The following is a 22,787-nucleotide window of genomic DNA, read 5'->3' on the forward strand; positions in this document are numbered from 1 at the left end:
GAGAGTCATGAAGAGAAAAAATGTAGAGGTGAGATGAGTCCACAGGAAAGTGTTAAAAAAGACTCTGGAACTCTAATGGAAAATTACATCAAGTGCCCTGGGTTTACAGTTCCTGCATCTTCCTGGGACAGAGTCTGAGAAAGTGCTGCTCAGAGCAAGCTGTAAGAATAAGAGATGCTCGCTACTCTGGATATTGTGCTTTAGGTCTGGATATTGAATGACCAATGTGAACTTTCAGCTCCCTGTGACAGGGTTTAATTTTAACTCATCCATCATCATCGTTCTGATATCATGAAAAATAATATATATGTTCAGAATTTACTGTTTGAAACTCCAGACTATTGAAGCCTTAGCTAAATATACTACCCTTACGCTGGATCTAAAAAGCAAACCAAAGAAGTACACCTAACAGAAGAGGTGAATTTTGAAGCATTCACTGTCTTCAGCATCAGGGTGTGGGGAACAGGGAGGAGGGACAATCTGTGGAATTGGGAAGGAATTGGGTCTATCCATCTGTGCCACAAAAGAGACATGCAAATATTCTGCCACTTCTTCCTTTTAGGATTCAAAGCTGAGACAGCACCCCAGCTTCCTCTGGACCTTGTGGGTCAGCCCACAGGGTTATCCTCTGATGCCAGTCAGGAACACATCTTCTAGTAATCAGATTGACCAAGAGGCTACACAGATGTGGAAAATACTTAATGATTAGTATCTTGTGACCCTGAACAAGTCCTTGGCATCCATCCCTCTGCCTCAAGTTCCTCTTCACAATGTGAGAATGACAGTATTTCCCTTTACCAACCTCAAAAGCTCATTGTGACATTTGTGCAATCATGAATGGCAAAGTTCTTTGAATTGGTAAGGCCACATTTTCCCACTGGAGTTAGATCTCCCTGCTTTGGGCTCCCACAGCATCTCATGATTATCCTGGCACGGGATGGCTTGCATGGCTCTTCTCCCTCCCAAGCAGGATCAGTGGTTAATAAGAACTTTAAATGATAATAATCATAATGTAGCTATCAGCATCTACTTTTGCAGATTTTAAGCCATGCCAGGCACTGTGCCAAGTGTTCTAGATACGTTATTTTCATTTCTCATAACACCCTACAAGTTAGCTTAATGTATGAATAAACTCTGAAGGCTTAAGTACGTTGCCCTGAGCAATAAGTTAGCAGAAGGGCTACAGACATGAACGGGGCCTCAGGAGGGTTGGTGACCAGATATTCAACTGATAGCAATACTGTCGTTCAAGGCAGCAGTTCTCAAATGTGGTCCCTGAACCCACAGTAGCAGTTTCACCTGGGAACTGTTTGTAAGTGCAATCTCTGAGTAAGAGGCTCTAGACTAGTGACTCTCAGAAGCTGGCAAGCATCACAGTCATCTGGAAGATTTGTTGAAACCCAGATTACTAGGCCTCTCCCTCAGAGTTTCTGACTCTGAAATGTGATCTGATAATTTGCATTTCAGACTAGTTTCCGGGTGATGTGGTTCTGCTGTTCCCAGGATCACACTTTGAGAACCACTTACTTAGAGATTCTTAATAGTTTTGTGTCATAAATACCTTGATAGAGGTGATGCTACAGATGTCCCTCAGAATACTGTTGTACAACTGGTGAAACAAAATGCAAAAGTTATAAATAAATGTATCTGGGTATTTTCTAAAGTTATATAGTAACATAAATCTCTTTTTCAATACATGAAATAATAAGACGTAGCATAATACATCATGTAACTGCCATATTTCAAAGTAGTCTTAAGCAAAGGCATGTGTAGCAATCAAAGAATAAGAATAAAATACCTGTGATTTTTATCGGTTACAAAATCAGAGGTGCTGCTCCTACCTTGGTGCTTTGTCGCCTATATGGATAATTGAATGTGGTGCCAAATCCAGTTAGCGGTTAGTGAAAAGAAAATGTCAATTATTTCCTCCTGTAGTAGCTGCATCTAACTTGACCCTCTGTGAGCCCCTCCTCCTGGTACCCAAGCCTTTCCCTTGAGAATGGGCTGCACTTACTAACACTTCCAAAGAATATGGCGAAAGTGATGATGTCACTTTTGAGATTAGGTTATAAAAAGACTGGTACTCACCATGGGCATGCCTTCTGTATTAGTCTGCTGGGGCTGCCATAATAAAATTGGCACAGATTAGGTGACTTAAACAAAATAAATGTATTTTCTCACAGTTCTGGAGTCTGGAAGTCTAAATTCAGTGTGCCGGCATCACCTAGGTTTTGGTGAGGGCTCTCTTCATAGTTCACAGACAACTTCCTTCTTGCTGTGTCCTCACATGACCTTTCCTAGGTGCCCATGGATAGGAAGAGAGAGATCTCTTTTCCTCCACTTATATGGCCCCATCCTATCACATTAGGATTCCACCCTTATGCCCTTCATTACCTTCTAGAAGTCTTACCTCCAGACACGTTCTCATTGGAGATTAAATACTCAACATATGGATTTAAGAGAACACAATTCCATCCATAGCACTCTTTCTCACTCTCTCAGGTCATTCACTGCAGGGGAAGACAGCCACAGCGTTGTCTGGTTGAGAGAGGCCCACCTGGCTTGGGATCAAGATATACCAACAACTATATAAGTAAGCTTGAAAGTAGAGCCCCAACCCACTTCACTTAAGCCATTAAATAAAACCATTGCCCTCACAGTTTGCCTGCAATTTCATAAGAAACCTTGATCTTCAGACAGCCAGCTAAGCCACGTATGGACTTGTGACCCATAGAATCCATGAAATAATAAATAAGTTACTTTGTGCTGCTGAGTTCTGGGGTAATTTGATACCACACAATAGAGAATTATTATGCTAATGTAAATTCATAAGCATCCTGAATTCTGTCCTTAAGAATCTTCTGGAATAGTCATTGTCTTTCCACAGGCCCCCCTCTCTGAGGAACATGGGTGGCCCATGCAGATCAGTGCAATCAAAGCAGGGGCCACCCTTTGGGAGGACCCCTGTAGCCCCATGGGGATCAGAGCTGCTGGGGTGTGGCAGGGCACAGGTGACGATGTGATTGTTGCCAGCTGCTCCTTTCCTCTCTCTCTTAGACTCTCTGGGGCACAAGGTCCACCTCCTGCAGAAATCATAGTTCTAGTAAGTCTTAGTATATCACCACGGAAAAGGCCCTGAGACAAAATCCAGTCAAATTTCCTCTCTGAGGATTAAATTGAGCCTCAGGGAGAAGGATACTTAACCCAGGATGACTTAGTAGCAGAGGTGAATCTGAAAGAAGGACGTCATCATCTTGGGCCAACACTTTTTTCTATACTCCAATAATTTCTCTGGAAAAGATTTCAAGAGAATCAGTTCTGATTTCAGCCTCTCGTACATACCATATAGTCTATGCTTTGCTTAATGCCTTAGAAGGTGTTACCACTGAGCCTCTAGGTCAGAGATTTAATGTGGTGGGTTTATTTTTCTTCCCCAAAGCTCTGTTATTCTCCAAAGTGTTAAATCTTTGAAGGTGGTGGAAGGACTATTAAAATGTCAGTGAAAGTTAAATAATCCTCCCTGAAGATGGAGAGACATGAGTCATTGAGTCATTCTCTAGAGGACATTATGGTCAAAGCCTTTTGTCTGTTATAGATATCAAAACATATTCTATGTTTGAAGCTTTTCTCCGGAAAACTTGAAAACCTTACACATATAATCTTACTTTGAAAAGAATGGATCTTGGTACTTTCACCTGCAGACAGGGAAACTGAGGATCAAAGGGGTTATAGCTGCTTCCAATGTATCTGTTAAATGGACAGTGAATATCAAAGGGATCTGGGCTCCATTAAGCCCTCTCTGAAATCTTTACCTTCTACCAATATTAGGACCCCTGCTGTAGTGCATGCAGCTAGATAGCAGGACTGTGACAGCCTGCCACCTCTGTGTCACATTGACTTGTCACTTTGAGAAGTGACATCATATAATAACTTTGGGATGAGACCAGATTAAATATTCCAGTTCATCCTTCACTAACTGTCTGACTTTAAATAAGTTCCCCAACCCTTCTGAACATCCACTTCCCCTCTGGTAGTACTTATCAGCCCTGACTGTGCATCAGAATACCCTGGGGAGCTTTAAAAAACAAACAAGCTAAATAAACACACAAACAGGGAAGAGCTCCATCTCCAAAATCAGAATGAGGAAGTCTGAGATAGGGCTGGACATTTTTTCCTCTGTTTGACTGTGATTCCTTGTTTAATTTAGGAGTTTTCGTATTTGGCAATTATATGTTATTGCTATTATTACACTTTTTAAAATCCAATTTCTCCCAAGCAGGGTTCAAAACACTAGTTGTCAAATGAAACAATAATTCTTTCCAGAAAGGAATATCTTAGGCAAGCATTGGCAGGAAATTCTCATTTCTAAGAGTTGGGCACAGTGGTGGTTTCTCATGAGCTCCCTCCTTCACATGCCACTTCATTTGTAGATGCCACATGTTGGTAACAGGTCCCTGAGCGGCTCAATTGGATCAGTTCTAATCCAATACAGCGCAATGCAGGAATGGATTTAAGAGGTGAGGCTTGTAGGACTGGGGATGTGGCTCAGTGGTAGTGCTTGCCAAGCATACATGAGGCCCTGAGCTTGATCCCCAGAACTGCGGGGTCAGGGTGGGAGGGAGTCCGTGAGGGGGAAGGTGAGTAGAATGGTTAGAGAATATTACCCACTCATTGGATTTTGTGCAGAAGGGACCTCTAGCTTTGACTTTCTGCCTCTTCAGGGCATGCTGATGCTCAATGGAGTGTGCTTATCAGCTTTACCACAAGCTATATGCTGTCACTTCCCCGTGTGAGGTCTCCCTGACAGGCACAATTATGTTGTCCATCATCTGCTGGTGAGCGCTTTAATACTTCTCACATATTACAAAGCACTTCCCATTCACACACCCTCTCCAAATTGTTCCTTCCAAGCTTCCTTCTTCTCTCTTGACTAATTTATTTGTCAACTTAGTCCCAGTTTCTAGTTTACTTCAGCTATAATTGGTTATAATAGCTCTGGTAACTTGTAGTTAGTGCTGAAAAAAGACAGTTTGTGCTCCTACCATTCTAAACTTAAAATTTAGCAATTACAAACCCTTAACCCTCCTGTGATGAGGATACTTTGCAATTTTAGCATTCATGCCTTCACACATATTCCCATCACCTAACAAAAGTCTGTTTTCTCTCAATTTTCCACTTAGGTATTCCTGACAATTTCCACCTTTCCTTCATGACTCAATTCAGTTGTTTTACTTCTCTGGGTGATTTCCCTTGGCCACCCCTCCCCATAATCAACTCTTTCTAGGATTATTTTCCAAGCAATGATAGCAGGTGGAGGGTAGAGGTCTTAGGAGAGACTCTTCTTTGCATCACCAGTGCCTGCCATGCTGCAGGAGTCCTTAAGTATTTATTACCTGAATGAATGAATTGATCCAGTGGTCACACTTAGTGGCCCATACAGAGAACCTTTTGAGTATGATTGTTGGGTTGCTGTCTAGCACAGAAGTTCTGTGCACCAATGAAGTGGAGTTTTCAATACTTAATTGAAGAATTAATTTAGTTACATTTTACTATTCCAGGCCTAACATAGTGCTAAGCTCTAGATAGTTGGAAGAGTTTATCTGCAGATGAGCCATAGCTTTTTAGGTTATGATAGAAGACAGTCTCGCCCAGGGAAGGGTCCACCCCATGGGTATGCAGCCTGTGCAGTCCAACAGGGCCCTGTGCTTAGAAAAGCCTGCTCTTGCTTTAATGCTCAGCTTGTGACTGTGTTCACTACTTTATATTTTTTAAACAAGAAGCTTGCATTTTAATTTTGCATGGAAACCCACAACCATGTCATCAGTCCTAACTGGAGAGCTACTTCCAAATCACTTGGCAAGTATTCCAGAGATTTTTGGTGCAGTCATTAGGATCTCCTTGACTCTGCGACTGCTGCTGCCTTCTGTCTTATTTTGACTATTCAAAAGGCCAAGGAGCTGTCGACCCCAGGAGTTGGTATTCTGCCCCGGGGAATATGCCAGCTTTAGTCATCACTCAATGAACAACTTTTAAATGGTACTTTAAACAGAAGTAATTAGAGAGTCTATTTAAAAGTACAGTAATTGCTAACTTAAAAAGTATTGCTAATTCTATAGACCTACTCATAGGAACTTTGTGTTTTATTTCATATCATCCAAAGGCATATTTCAAAGGCAGAAAAAAAAGAGCAGTCAGTTTGAGCTGTTTGACTATAATGGGATTCTATTTGCCTTTCACAAAGGATGAGAGAAGAATTTTAGGCTACCCATTTTCTTTAACTGATTAATTTGAGTGTAAAAATCAGTTTTAAAAATATTCCTTGAAATAATTTTATAATGAAATCTTTGACAAAAGTAATTTTTTAAAGTAGTGTCTATCTTTCTGAAGATGAACTGAAAGGAAGAATGGAAATACCCAGAAGAAAAGCCTATACAATACATATCTTTTTCTCTAATTATGTTGAATGGTGTGTATGTTGAGAATTAAATTGGCTTGGAAAATAACTTGAAAAAACTTGACTGCTCTCCAAAATTGATATTAAAAAATTATTTTCCATAAACATGATTTTTGTAATAGTTACTTTACTCATTATGAACAGGCTCTGTGCCCCTTTGTATATATGTGTGTGTATCTGTGTGTGTGTACATATATGTATATATATATCACTATATATATATTTGTGTGTGTGTGTGTGTGTGTGTGTGTGTGTAATGAAGGTACCATAATTTATTTAACTGGTTCTCACTATAGAAAATCTAATAATTATCAGCTTTTTTCACAAATGAAAATATCTGTTTAACAATAAATTTTATCTATCTACATAGGTTTTATATAGTCTTTTTAGATATTCCTGATTTCTCTACATTGCACCCTTTTGAGGTACAATGTTTAAATTCTTTTAACATGTAAATTTGCAGTGGGCATATGTACAATATCTGCATTCCCTGTACATGTTCATTAGCATGATGGTATACTTGCTTTGGTCCTTTGATTGTTTCCTCTGCAATTCAACACTCATTACTCTCTGTGTGCCAGGATCTGTGCTCAAAACTTGAGACAAAAATGAATAAGACAGTTCCCTCAACTGCAGTATATATACACAATGGAATATTATTCAGTCATAAAGAAGAATAAAATTATGGCATTTGCTGGTAAATAAGCCAGTCCCAAAAAACCAAAGGCTGAATGTTTTCCCTGATAAGTGAATGATGATACATAATGGGGGTGGGGGTGGGGCTAAGAGAAGAATAGAGGAAATTTGGATTACCTAGAAGGAAATCAGAGGGGGGAGGGGGTGGGGTTATGAAAGATGGTGGAATGAGACAGACATTACCATATGTACATGTATGATTACACAAATTGTGTAACTTTACATCATATGCAACCACGGAAATGAAAAGTTGTAACCCATTGTACAATGAATCAAAATGCAGCCTGTAAAAATTAAAAATAAAAAAATAAAACTTCACTAATTAGGAGAGAGGACACACATACAACTAATGATAATGCAAAAATAATATTAAGGGATCACAAAGGAGGAAGTAACTAAAGACATTAAGGAAGCTGTTCCAGAGGAGACACCATGAAGAGAATGTAGGGTTTTGACAAGAGAACGAGGGACAACAACATTCTGAGTAGAAGGCAAAGCAGGAGCACAGGCCTGGCAAAGTAAATCCCTAGTATCTTTGATCATGACTACAATGGAATAACACAATGGGTGGGGAACAGGAGATGACACTGGAAAGATGGGTTGTGGCCAGATCTAAAGGACTGGAATACCATCCTTAAAAGTTTTTGCTTCTATCTATAAGAAGTAAGAAGTCAGTGACTATCTAGTCTATTTTCTGTTGCCATAACTGGATACCACACATGGGGTACTTAAAAAACCTCATAGTTCTGGAGACTGGGAGGACAAGGGTCCATGTTTGGTGAAGGTGTCCTTGCTAGTGGGGCTCTGCAGTGTCCCAAGGCAGGGAAGAACATCACATGGCAAAAGGGGCACATACAGGAGACAGAGACAAACTGACTTTAACAGACCCACTCTAAAGATAACCCACTAACAATTATTTCATTAATTCATGAATGGTTCAATCCATTCACAAGGGCAGAGTCCTCATGAGCTACTTACCTTGTAAAGGGCCCACCTGGTCACACCTGTTAAGACCTCATAGTGAAAACTGAAGTCCAATATGCGTTTCGGTGGAGTCAATCAAGCTACAGAAATGACCATTTCGGCTGCTGGGGAAAGCCTGGATCCAGAGTTCTAGGAGTTCCACTGCGGTAACGTTGGCCAAGAGGGGATGTTTCCTGTGCTGTGCATAGTTAGAACTCTTACTACAGTCCAGGTAAGACAGAATGAGAGCCTCGTGTGCATGGGAGTATTTCCACAGGATATTCAAGAAAACCATCAGATAGAGATTCAAAAGAGCCTGGTGTTCTAATTCATGGGAGAGGGAAGTTGGGAGAAGATACATAGCATGCTCTACACTAGCTAGTTAAGTAACTCCTTTAAGGTACTATGCTCCTGGAGTCAGGGATGATACCTTTGGTCCCACTTTTCCCAACTCACTTTTACATGCTTTAAGTGTAAAAGCAGGTGGCACTTGGGAAATCTTTATTAAATAGAGGAGTAACTGCCAGTACCTCCTGTGAAAAAGACATAAACATTCCATTTCTCAAAAGAAATAGCGCTGTCTTGTGTAGCATAAGGATAAGACTGAAGCAAAGGAACACAATGACATATTCAAGAACCAAAGCTTTGTTTATCATTTTTCTTCAAAGGATAATCCTTATAGATTAAATAAGAGCATGACTTAATCACCAAACCTGGGTCATAAAGACTGTGGAATCTAAATATATGAATGGGATTTCAAGCACTGATAAATAGGCATTAATAGAAGGCAGGAGAAACTATTCACTCAGAGACAAGTTTAGTAGGTGGCCTGGAGCCTGGGGTCAGGGAACTAACTGTATGGGACATGAAGGAACTTGGGGGGTGATTGAATGTACTATATCTTGATGGGAGCATACGGTAAACCTAGGTCATTCCATAATGTAAAACATTTGTTGGAATTCTTGAGGTGGACCCTGAAATGTATTCATGTTGTTTTATGTGAATCAGGACATCTCAGTGAAATTGATATAAAAATAAACAAAAATTGTTGTAATTGCTTCGAATTATTTCTTCTCCAGTTACTTACTCTATTTAAATTCAAATGTCCTTATGAAAGTCAGTTTATAGCAATTTAGTACTACCTGCATTATGCCAGATTCTGTGAAGGTGACAGAAGGCAAAGAGGTGAATATACAGACAGGCCCTTGTCTGTATATTCTTATACAGAGCAGCTGCCAGTATAAGATACCGAAATGAGCATAGCATAGCATAACTCTTGATAGTTTTGAAACTTCTCAGGAGGAAAGGAGAAAAAAAGTACATAATGGCCAGATCAAAATAATCTTGTGCATTTTTTGTGTTGGTGATTCTGGTCATTTGGTTTCAGTGCTGATTCTAATATCTCTAACATTCTCATATATACAGCTGAGTTATTCTGACATTGGGCTAGATCCTTGGAGATGATCCTAACACTGGGGGTTATTTCTCATGGAAGCATAAAATCTTATGCTTGTATATCTAAGCTATACAAGTGGATTCTGAAAGATTAATCAAATGATATTAATATGCTGTGTTAAGCTTTCTTCCCACCCAGAAGATTCCAGTAGCTCATCATGATCCAGCTTAAAGCAGATTTTTCCTTTGTCGATGTCAGCCTACTTAGGCTCAGGTCCAGAAACTTAATGAGTAGTTGGGTAGAAAAGGTAGCCCATTGGAAACAGTAATGAAGGGAGCTCTATTTGTTGAATTTGAAAATGGGTTATGATGCTGGAAGATAATCTCAGATCTCAGCTTGCCTGGGCTCTGCCACTCTTTAAACAATGAAGACCCACTGAAGTTCAATGATCTGCCCAAGTATATGTGTGTAGTTTGGTCAGATCATAAGCTAAAGGGAAGATCTTTTGTCTTTAGGATTGGACCACACTGCCTTCATTTTAAGCATTTAAAACCTGGCTTTTTCATACCATAGTGATACATGCATACCCATTCTTATAGCAGCACAATTCCTAATAGACAAACTATGGAACCAGCCTGGATGTCCATCAACAGATGAATGGATAAAGAAAATGTGGTATACGTACACTATGAAGTTTTATTCAGCCATAAGGAAAAATGAAGTTATGTAATTTGCAGAAAAATAGATGAAACTAGAGACCATCATGTTAAGCGAAATGTGCCAAATTCAGAAGGTCAAGGGTCATATGTTTTCTCTCATATGTGGAAACTAGAGAGGAAGAAGGAAAAGATAGGTAGGAAGACGAGGATCTCGTGAAAATCAAAGGGAGATCAGTGGAGGAAACTGACCAGGGAGTGGGAGGAGGAAAGAGAGATGAGAAGTGCTTGTGAGGGATATTAGTCAAATTGTATTGTTATATTGTATGCGTGTAACAACAAATTCAATCATTATATAAAACTATAACATACCAATAAAAAATGTGGGGGGAAAAAAACAAAACCTTGATGTCCAGAGGTCCATCTTCCTCTTTGGCCAAATTGAAAGGAACCTAGACTCCATTTCAAGGCCTTCCAGAAGAGAAATTATAGATGTGGCAGCCCATCCCAGGATTTCACAGCTTTCCCTGCAGGGACTGTCTGTGTGCTATTTCTCTCCTCCAACACCATTCCACAAAATTCCATTATATATTACTTCCTTTGAGCAAATATGGTTTTTAATCATTCTCTTTTTACTTGATTTTAATCCTCTGAAGGTCGGCCTGCTCCATTTGCCACAGTTAATGCACAAAAACTTCACTTCTAATGAAAGTCAAACTTCTCTTGGTAGCCAGGCATTTTAGCATTTTAAGAAGCTAAGTAGCTCCATCCTCATTAAATTAGGCTCAAATTGGAGAAGAGAATTACATACTTAAAAACACAAATGCCAAATGATGGATTAATGTTATACCTTAATGTAACACATTGTGACATGAAGTAGGAACATTAGACCAATTAGCAAGAGAGTCCTCTGCTTGGGTTCATCTTTTCTGCTGGATATGTAGTAAAAGGATGGCAATTTGAAAAAATGGCATTTATCAAACTCCTTTGGAAAGAAAGTTTCCCCTTTAGTGACATGACCTGAATTTATTGAACAAAGGCAGCACCCCATCTCCTGATAACATAGCAAAGACTCACTAGAAGTACTGCCACTGCATTAACATTTATGCTTCTGACCTTATTCCTAAAAATCACTGAAATCCATTGCAATTGTGTCTAAACTGTGGTTTTAATACGGTTCAGAACTCTATCCCAATTTTTTTCCTTGAGAACTAGCAAATCCTAAGTGGTGTCATTTAGCATATTTTTTGTTGTTTGTATGTTTGTTTTTCCCCTGTCCCTTGCTATTCTGGTCCTGCTTCCTTGTCAATCTGATTGTAACAGAGAAGAAGGGGCAACAATAAATCTCCTAGCTCCTCCTGGTGCAAATGCCAAAGATACTGTCAAAAGTAAAATGTATGGAGAGATAAGTATGGGGAGTGTGGGTTAGCAACTTGCTGGGGAAAAGAGATAGTTTTCTTCTAGGGTAAAACAGAAAAACCCATCACTGGGTTTAAATTGACAGAATCTGCCTGGAGGAGAGCCGTGGTCTTTGTGTGACTGATTAATGTCAGCCTTGTAAAGCAGCACTCTAACATCAGGGCTAGCCCCAGCAGGGGGCTCGTATAACAGGGTATCTCATGCTTAGGGCATCAGGGTCCAGCCAAGTGCCTCTGAAGAGGTCTGGAAGGGAAAGTGACAGACCTGGAACACAGGTGATGATATTTTTAATTATACTAGAGCTGTTTGTCCCAGTGAAGGAGGCACAGATAGCCACTAAACACACTTTCCTTTCAGGCTCTGCTCCTGTAGAGAGTGGCAGGGTGCAAATCCAATCCCCTGCTTTTTCTACTTCAACACTATTTCAGAAAAGTGAGTCAGAAATTACCTTGCTCCATAAACTGATCTTTGGGCCTGCAGAGGTGAAATATCCAGGTGCAGATCTCCTAAAATCCCTAAGGAAATTGAGCAAGAAACCTAGGGAAAACAGGACTTCTCTTCTTGTTCTTTATGCTTGCCTAAAATGCTGGTGGCACCAAACAAGTCCATCAGCCACTGGCTTATGTATCAATGAAATGGGTTTTGTAGTTGCCAGTACATGCTCAGATGAAAGACCCTCAGGCAATCCCTGCTCATTCTTGTGGGCAAGAGTAATGTACCATATGCTGGGGGTGGAATTCAATCCTACAGGGAATGTGTGTAATATAAAACCTTGTGATGTATTTATGTCGATATCTGCTGTGTCTCCATACATGCACCTTCATGACTTTGAGATGTGTCCCAAGACCATCAAATCAGTTAAGGCAATTTCTATGGAGCATGACCCATTCTGACATCAGGTTGGGCTATTGTTTTCCAGGTGCAAACTTCGTCACCACTGCAACCCTCCTTGTGTTCACCCCAGGGATTTTTGGTGAAGAATTTAATCTTGTAGCCACTCTAGAAAACAGTCAGAATGAATCCCTAAGACTTCTACTCTAGAGCCTTATTTCAAGGGACTGCAAGAGAAGAACACCCTCTTGTTTTTAATTCCAGCACAAATAAATCTGAGGTTGATATTTATATATCACAGGGTAGTTGTTTTGAAAGAGAATAAAAGTAAATGATGGAATTTTGGGGGGAAAAATGGACTCTCTGGAATGGAACCAAGAAAAAGCTCTCTGTCAACCTTTTGGTTAAAGCCACATAATGCAAATATGTGATCCCCTTCAGATATATGATTTTATTAGTTTTCTCGGAATTTGGGCTTAAGGAAAAATTATATGTTGGGAGAGTAAAATGTTTAACTCTTGTTGAATGCCTGCCTCCTTGGTGAGGTGTTATAATAGTAAAAAAATAAAAGAAAAGAAAAGCACAGCTAGGCCCTCCCCTTTAAGATTCTATATCCTAGAGTTCCAGAACTCACAAAAGACATTTTTGGGTGGTTTTCATAGCAAAAGACCACAACTGACAACTGTCTTCATGAAGAGCCTTTAGCATCATATGGCACTTTTCCCCTACAAAGTTGTTACATTTTCCTTCTTATGAAGCACAGTGACTAAAGAAAATTTGTGATCAATACCATTTTGAAGTGCTGAAATCCTCCAAAGAAAACAGTTACATCTATCTTCAGTCTAATCATCATTCACTAATTTGTTGGTCGTTGATGGATGTTTCCTGGTTGGTATGTTTTAACTTTAGTATGTGTTAAGATAAGACAGTCTTTTGGTAACTACGTGAATTTTTTAAAATCACAGAACTAGAAAGTTCCTTCAGACTACATCTGCTCCCCTCCTTGATGGAATGCTTCAGAATCCTGTAGTCCTTAGATTACCTTTTTATCCCTTAAACTCCATTATGACTTCATCCAGTGTCATGGCTTTGCATGTTATCTGTCTACTGATGACCTTCAGCTTGGGCTTCTCCACCCAACTCCAGTCTCCTCTACCTAACTTCTCACTTGAAATCTCCACTGAATATTTAATATCCATCTCAAACTTAATCCTCAGAGGACTTTTGGACTTTCATCCAATATCTAGTCCTCTTGCATCCCTCTCCATCTCAGCTCATGATAACTCCCTCTCTCCAGTTGCTCAGGTCAAAACTGAAAGTCATCCCAGAAACCTCTTTCTCTACCGTCCCAGTTTGATACTTTTACCAAACCAAAAAAATAAAAAATAAAAACAAAAAACAAAAAAAAAACAAACAAACAAAAAAGAAAACTTTCCTTTTTCATGACCCCTAGTTCAGAATACATGCTCAGATCTGGAACGCCATCCCTTATCACCATGCCCAGCACCATCGCCCTTGTTCAAGCCGCCATGATCATATGTATGCAATCTTACAGGGGTTCTCTGACTGATGTATCTGCTTCTGCTCTGACTGCCCTTCAGTCTGTACACAACCAGAAGCTGAAGGGATACAGCTGATATCTAAGCCACATCCCATGACTCTCCTCTCAAAATCCTCCAGTGGCTTCCACCTTACCACCATGACCCCACTGAAATGTAAAAACTTTCTTAAGAAATGCTAGACTCTCATCCATTGCTGGAACTTCTAGCACCTAGAATTGTGCTTGGTAGAGTCTGAATAAATATTCCTTGAAGTCATTAATCAATTAACTGGTTAGTTTCTGTTTATCTTTCTGTGGCACATTTTTACCCATGTATCTATTAGTAGCGGAAAATTTTTCTTAAAGACTTTTTTGGGGGGGCGCAGATTACATATTAGCAATAACCACTGAATTCTGATGTTCGTTGTCAGTATTCTCCCAGTTTTTTAAGCTTTTAATTTAGTTGTATGTTTTTGAATGCCTGCCTCCTTGGTGAGGTGTTATAATAGTAAAAAAAAAAAAAAAAAAAAAAAACTGACGGTTTCATTTCTGTTGTACCACAGTTATTTTTTACATGGCTCTTTAAAACTCAGCAGAACCTTCATATTTTAGTGCATAGCGTCTAGCTACGTTCTTGTCTGCTCACACGCTTGTGTCACCTCCCACAGGCATCAACAGGAAGGTGGTGTACTCGCTGGCAGACTCAGCCAACGGGTTCTTCTCCATTGACAGTTCTTCTGGCATCATCGTCCTGGAGCAGCACCTGGACCGAGAGCAGCAGTCTTCCTACAACATCACTGTGCGGGCCACTGACCAGAGTCCTGGACAGTCCCTTTCCTCTTTTGCCACTGTCACCATCACTGTCTTGGACATTAATGACAACCCCCCTGTGTTTGAGAGGAGAGACTACCTGGTGACTGTACCTGAGGATACCTCCCCTGGCACCCAAGTCCTTGCTGTTTTTGCCACCAGCAAAGATATTGGCACAAATGCTGAGATTACATATCTCATCCGGTCTGGGAATGAACAGGGGAAATTTAGAATCAACCCAAAGACAGGTGGGTAAATAGCAACCTACTTAGAATTCAAAGCCTCACAACTTCCTGCTCCTCCTCTAACTCAAAGTACCCTTCATAGTGGGCTCTTTTTCTTCATGAAAGCAGGTGTTCTGGTGGCCGTGTCTACAGCACTCTGCTTCTAAGAATGCCCCTGCTAAATTTCAACCTTCTTACTTTGGGCTTACTTGGCAAAACTTGACCCTAGATTTGGCTTCAAGATTTCTATCAAGGAAGATGTGGGAGAGGCAGTGTGCTTCCTCCATGGAAGCACATTGAGAGGAAGTAGTATTTGCATTTCAAGCATGTGTGTGTGAGAGTGAGTGTGTTTGTGTTTCACTTGGATCATATGTGCTGGAAGATTCTCCTAGAGATAAGCTTCCACCTGCCTCTGTCCACGTTTAGACTCCACCCTCTGGTCACTGGCCAAAGAGGACCTTGGTTATGATCTGCACCAGTGACCTGCAGGCCTTCCCACACCAGTACCCCATGTTCACTACCAGTTGGTGGAAATAGCACAGCATTTGAGCCCTGTTCATTCCATCTGGTCAGAGCATCATCATTCCTCACCATACTTTTCAAAATCTGGAGGGGATGTACAGCATCACCTAGGGAAAAGGTGCCTAGAAGCAAATATATATATATATATATATATATATATATATATATATATATATATCTCCCTTGAGCTTTCTCAACAGTGAGTTAACAAATCATAGAGGCATTTTAGGGTAAGTAAAGAGAGTAATTCAGAAAAGGAGTTTGAATATTTTGGAAGGCTTATCACACTACTCTTATATTTTCATAGAATTTGGATTTTTATTTAAAGCCCTTTTGTAGATATTCTCATTTGTTAACCAATCCCCCTATGGATAGGCAAGGCACCACCCATTTTGCAGATAAGGAAAATGAAACTCTCACACCTTCCCACCTTTGAGCCTATCCCTCATTACTTGAAGATTACATATCTGTTCAGAAGGTGACAAAGGAGGTCCACTGTCTTTTGGGATAGTTACCATATACAAATAAGAAGGTATAATTAGCAACACTATTTACCAGGGGAAATATGCTAGATTATTCTCACATATTCCAAATGAGAAAAACAAACCTTCAGAGAGGTTATGTATGTATTTTCCCCAGTGTCCACCTTTGGTAAATGAATTATCCTGGATATGAACTTGGCTCTTCCTGACTCGAATTCATGTTCTAACCTTGATATAACACTACCAACTGTTGGAACACCAGACAAGCAGAAGATACAGTTCTCACCTTTGGGTAGAAATATTGGTGAGCAATTGCACTAGCAGCTTCTCTCAGCAGTCCCTCTGTTTATTAAGGTCATTACTTCAAATTAAAATGTATGGGAACTTCCCTTATTTAACTATATTAGCTTCAGTGTCTAGTTATGGACATTGTATGAACACCATGGGGAAATGGGTAAGTACCATTTAAATCTGGCATTGGACAATGGGACTGGATTGCAAAATAAAGCAGGAGGCGTGATAAGTGCTAGAAAAATTTAATTGTGGGGACAGAGGCTGTTTGGTAGGAATGACTTCTGTTTCTCACCTTAAGTAGAAGTAGACTATTATCAGTCTTAGTAACGAGTCCTCTGTCTGAAATTGTGAGTGGATGTGACCTCCCTTGTCCTAATGATTGTTTCCCAGGTTAAAGAAAAGTAAATGGCTTTGAGAACTGCTCTGTAGGTAGTACAATGGCCAGCTGCCAATCACAGCATACAGAGACAGGTCTCCTCACGAGAAAGGGCTAGGAGAGGAGGAATATAGCACTCAAAGAGCCCTTCCAGTGGTGGCACCTAACTAGCTGTTTTTAGTTGTTCTAATTGCTTGATTTAGACAACTCTGTGACATGGTCATTATCATCTCTTTTCTAAAGACACTAAACTCACACTTAATATTTTACCACTGTCTGATTCCCAAGTAAATCCTTTGCCCTATGTCACTATACCTTGAAATTTCTGAGATCTTTGCCCTCTTTGTGCCAAAATAGTGTTAGATAAGCACATCATAACTTGACAAAACACTTTTGTGGTTAATTCAATTTCAGCTAAGTCTGCAAGTATTTACTTGCTGATGAGGAGCAGGGTCATATGATCACAACTACACATCTCAACTCATTCTGGGTATTCCTGGGTCCACCTGAGGAACTGAGAGACATTTATCAGGGATGCTTGCCCTTGCCCCTATTCCCTAGTTGCATGAGCAGAGATTTTCATGCTGCTTGAAAGACGTTCAGAAAATGTTATAGAAGCAAGCAAAGATTTTTCATTTCTTTATTGTTGTGTTTGATGGATAGCTGTGCTTTACTGAAAGCATTAATCAGACTTTTGGAATGCTTTCAGGGAGGCATTAAATAAATTCCTGAATATCTAAAATTCTTGGCTGGAGATGATGTTGTAAATATTACCATGATTATAGAATGGCTGACCAATGTTTTTCCCTAATCAAATCTAAAGCTCCCCATTTTTCTTCAAAGGGGGTATTTCTGTCTCAGAAATCCTGGACTATGAATTATGCAGAAGATTTTACCTGGTGGTAGAAGCTAAAGATGGAGGCACCCCAGCTCTCAGTGCCGCAGCCACTGTAAGCATTAACCTCACAGATGTGAATGACAACCCTCCCAAGTTCAGTCAAGATGTCTATAGTGCTGTCATCAGTGAAGATGCCTTGGTGGGAGACTCTGTCATTTTGGTAAGTGCTAGGGATGCCTAGATATCTGAGACGAATGTTCCTTATTATAGTGAAGAAGTTACAAAGTCTACGTTGGATTTTCTTCACTTTCCCTTTTCCGTGTCTTTGTATCCCCAAGAGTGCTAGTCAGACACAAGCCTTTCAATGGTATTATCTCCAATTTGATCAGATAGAATGGATCAGATAGATTAATTTGTATCAAAGCTGTAAAGTGACTTTTCTCCCAGAAGTGTCTATTTCCTAGGAAACCAAAACAGACCATGGAAAGAATTTTTAATGATGGTTCCTACTAGTATATGAACTTGGATGATAACTTATTAGATAGCTTGAAGATTACTTTATTTCTGCAAAGTGTGATAAATATAGTTCATAAGGATATATTGTACATTTCAAAATCACTGAGAATAAATTTCAAATGTTCTCTCCACAAAAAAAGTGGTGTTTGAGGTGATGGATTGTTAATTAGCTTGAATTAGTTATTCCATATAATATCCATAAATCATACATCACTTTGTAACTCACAACTATGTACATTATAATTTGCTAGTTTATAGTAAAAATTATTATGTGGCTAAAGATAGACTAAAATCCCTCTCCCCCCACACAATCACAGAGTAGGGCAGTGACAAATGGGAATAAATTTAAGATTGATCAGCCACTCTTGGAGGAGCCCTTTAGAGAAGGAATTTTTTTGTGATAACACTTAGAACAAGCTGTGTGTTCAGAGAACTCAGGTTCTCTTAGGCCACAAATTACATTTGGAAAACAAGTCCCTTCCTTACCACCCTTACTGGATCCTGGGTGGGACAAGTCTTCTATCCAACCATCTCTCCTGTGATTGCCCTGGCATCAGGATGCCAGTTGCTGCAGCCTTCTACTGGATATGTTAAAGGTGGACTTTCCAAGCCCTCTCTTGTTCCTGGATAGTATCAGACTCTTTCAGTTCATATAAATCTGAACACGACCAATACAGAGTAGTAGACAGTGGGCAGCACATTGACAAATGTGATAAAGGGGAATTTTCTTGCACCTCCTTACATGGAAATGCAAAGGTTTAGATTAGAGAATGTCTGACTCTGTAACAGAAACCAATATTTGCAGAATTGGGAAGGAATCATGAAAGCATCCCCATCAGTTGACTTTGGGCTCTCACTGTCTCAGGCCTCAAGAAAATCAAGCAGACAAGCATCAGGTTGTAGGCAGATGTAAATTAGCAAAGAGATGAGATGGGGCTCCACTAGTAGTATTGTCTTCCTTCAATCAACCATCATCTCTTCCACTGGGGCTTACCACTGGCATTGGTTCCTAGGAATACTGTCAATTCTGGGACTCTAAGAATAAACCCTTTCTGTATCTCATGTGTTATATCTTTTCTATGTTTTTCTTGGTTTCCATGAAGTTAATAGCAGAAGACGTAGACAGCCAGCCCAATGCACAGATTCATTTTTCCATTGTGAGTGGAGATCGGGACAATGAATTTGCAGTGGATCCTGTCTTGGGACTTGTAAAGGTTAAGAAGAAACTGGATCGAGAACGGGTAAGCCACTTAAGGCCAACTCCTTTCCCATCCACACCTATACCTCCAACGAAATCAGAGGCACAGGCTCCATAACTAGAAATAGCAAAGTTCTCTATTCTAAATATTGAGAATAAATAGCAGTGGTTTAAAATGGAGTATGAAGCCTTTGGTTTAGACTTTCTGCCAATAATAGCAGCTGGCAATTGTTTATATATGGAAGTTTTAAAGAAAACTCAAATGTCTTTCTGGATGGCTTAAATTTCAGTCCTTCCTAGAGTGAGGGGCAGAAAAGTACCTTCACTATTAGGATTCTGTGACACTGGTTTCTTTAGTAACTTTGGTCCTAAGTGAGCAGATACAAAAAGATCCCCTGAAGGAACCTAGACCAGAAAGAATGACATAGAAAATTCCTCTGTCCAAGGTTATACTGAGTTTCTAAACCTTGTCTTTCTTGACCAAAACATGTGTCTTTGAAGAGAAATTAAATAAAGAAATAAGTGTCATAGTAGTGATGCTACAAAGCAGATAGAATCCACTGGGTGTTATATTTCTATAACCCCAGAAATACTAAAACTAATAAGAAAGACAGGTCTTTGGTGACAACTGTTGTGATAAACAAGGACCCAGAGCCATGGTGATAATGGGGAGTGGTTTTGTCCCCCAGGGACACTGAACAATGTTTGAAGACATTTTTGATTGATAAATTGGCCAGAGGGTGATATTGGCTCCTGGTGGGTAAAGGCCAGGGATGCCTGCAAGTATCCTACAGTGTCCCCAGCAGCAGAGAATGCTATTCAGCTGCAAATGTTAGATGTTGAAAAACCTGGGCTAGAGAACCCCAGAAATGTAGCTGATCTTTAACAAAGCAGGGTGGGAACCTGCAGTCCCTCTGAGTGCCCAGAAGGAAGGAAAGCTACTGTTCCCTACTGTCACCTCTTTGTGCCTTGGCAGGTGTCTGGATACTCATTACTTGTCCAAGCAATAGACAGTGGTGTTCCTGCAATGTCATCAACTGCAACTGTCAACATTGATATTTCTGATGTGAATGACAACAGCCCAGTGTTTACACCTGCCAACTATACTGCTGTGATTCAGGTAAGCAAATCTTGCCTGCCAAGCACTCATCTGTATGCATTCAGCATCCTTCCTATACTGTGTTGCACTCCCTGTCTTAGTGAGTTCAAGCTTACCTTAGATTAGGTAATTTATAAACAACAGAAATGTAATGCCCGCCATTCTGGAGACTGGGAAGTCCAAGATCAAGCCTTCATCAGAGTATGCGTCTGGTGAGGGCCTTGTCTCTGCTTCATAATAGAGACTTCTAGTGGTGTCCTCACATGGCAGATAAAGCAAACAAGCTTCCTCAAGATCTCTTTTATAAGGATGCTAATCTCTATCAAAGGTTCTACCTCTTAATACAATTGCATTGGGAATTTCATATTAACATATGACTTTGGGAAAACATAAACATTCAGACCATGGCATTCATTCGGGTTTCTTATTATTTCTTAGTATCAACTTGTCCCTTCATAGGCAGGTATTCTTCTACCTTCTATCATGGGCCTGATTCTTCTACCACAGCTGATGAATAAATGTTGATAAGAGCTATCCAGGAAGGGTTCTTTCCTGTATCACATGTTTTATGTACACTCTATATTCCCACAGCAAACTATATAGTAGGACGGTGGATTGACCTCCATCTGGTAGTTGAAGGAGCTAAAGATCTGTGAGGTTAAGTTGTTCACCAAAGATCATGCAGCTGGTAAGTGATAGAGTCAGGATTTGAATTTGGGTCTGTCTTTTAAGGGGAAAAACAAAAAAAAACTCTGTAAGGATAGGCTATCTTTAAGCAATTTTGTGCTGCTCTGACAGGGAAGGGAGATGACAAGATCCATCTCATTCAAAGGGAGATTGGTATCAGGGTAGAGCTGCTACTCATTAAAATTAATCCTTCATGAGCAATTTGTTTAGCACTTTAAATTCACCTGCTTCTTAATATTAGACTACAGGATAAAGTAACTTACTGCTGATAATCTGCTCCCAGAGAGAATGAATCTTCTTCCCATTTATTTTTTATTCAGAAGATATTTCATGACCACAGTTCCAGGAACTGAGCTTCCTTTATTTCCCCATATTTCTAGAAGCTGGAGACCCAACCTAAGCAGGATCAACCCAGAAATACTGTCAGTGTGAATGATTTGGAGGAAACAGAAATTGAGCTGGAGAATCATCTCTTACCTTATCCAGTTTGGTCTCAGAATTGCCCCCAAGTATTCCCAGGGCTTTGTGGGTAGAAAGTAAGGTGAGAGTGGCCAGATCTTAAGGGAGCCCTTTGGGATGACATCAAAGACTCTGAGTCTGGCCATCCACAGCTGGCTTCCTCAGCCCGCATGCTACTGAGCTGTCCAGGAATCAGGCTGCTAGGCAGTCATAGAGCAAGCAGCTATGTGCTGGTCCCAGCCCCTTAGTCAGTGAAATCCTTTGCTTTGGGGAGGAAGTTGTGTTTCCTCTTCTCCATTGTTTTTCTCACCAACTGCACATGCTGATCACTCTCCTACTTCCACAGAGCTTCACCAGGCCTACACTTTCCTCTTTTTCTTCCTCAGATTGCTCATCTCTGTGACCATTACCCACGATGAAACTCTTTCCTCTCACAGTCTCTGCATGCTCCCCCGACAACAAAATAGGTTTTGCCTACTCATAATTCATTTTATGACACATATCCATGGCTGACAGATTGTTTTCAAATGCAGATGGCAAGTCAGTCTGGGAGTGCTGATCGGGTCCCCTCTGCAGGGTCAGGCCTGTCTGTGTCTTGGTGCACCTTTCTTTCTCAGGTGGTGACCCCAAGGGCACACGTTCTCTCTCATTCTCTCCTTGTAGTCTGTAGAGGAAATGGCCTTCATAGAGTGAGCAAACAAATCGATAAATCTCCTGCTTTGTGTGGTGCTGAGTATGTTGTTCATGTAGAATAGTAAATCATCCCTGGACCGTGGTTTTTCTGTGATGGTTTCCAGAGGGAGGCTGTGATGAGCAAGTGGGCATTTGAGAAAAGGAGCAAGAGTCCTTCGAGGTTCTATTCCCTTCCTCCTTCAAAAAACAGGCCTTCCTTTCCCCAAGCCAGAATGATTTCTTTATTCCAACATATGGTTTTCATAAGGCTAATTCGGCATACAAATCTTGAGTGGGCCTGCCCTCCACACTGCAGCGTATCACTGTCTCCATCTCTGCAGCCCAAACCCATTTAATCCTTGAGTCGATGCCATCAGGAAGTGGGAGCGAACAAAGCTGACTTCAGGCCCAGATCATGGTAGCACTGAAGTCTAAACAGAGAGGGGCCAGGAAATTAGTGCCTGCACTGTAGAGGATTTAGTTCAGCATTTCAAAGAGAAGATAACCTTTGACTCAAGAATGAACTGCAATGAATCTTTGTTTCCTACTTTTGGGGAAAAGGCAGAGGGATTCTGCCAAATAACATTTGCAAAATAACATCAGGGTTTCCAACAATTCTGACGATGCAAGGATTCCTTTTCTCTTCATTTTCAAG

At 40.4% G+C, this 22,787-nt stretch overlaps 1 protein-coding gene across 1 annotated transcript in view; it reads left to right on the top strand.

The window, feature by feature from the left end:
• Window positions 1-22,787, top strand: part of Fat3 (FAT atypical cadherin 3) — a 595,529-nt gene that overhangs the window by 521,075 nt on the left and 51,667 nt on the right. Inside the window, exons 14-17 of the mRNA XM_047518553.1 lie at window positions 14,624-15,013; window positions 17,507-17,721; window positions 19,121-19,258; window positions 20,192-20,335. Of these exons, the coding sequence (XP_047374509.1) occupies window positions 14,624-15,013; window positions 17,507-17,721; window positions 19,121-19,258; window positions 20,192-20,335 (887 nt within the window). The remainder of the gene's footprint in view (window positions 1-14,623; window positions 15,014-17,506; window positions 17,722-19,120; window positions 19,259-20,191; window positions 20,336-22,787) is intronic.

This window comes from Sciurus carolinensis, chromosome 11 (assembly GCF_902686445.1).
Source record: "Sciurus carolinensis chromosome 11, mSciCar1.2, whole genome shotgun sequence".
NCBI classification, from domain to species: domain Eukaryota; kingdom Metazoa; phylum Chordata; class Mammalia; order Rodentia; family Sciuridae; genus Sciurus; species Sciurus carolinensis.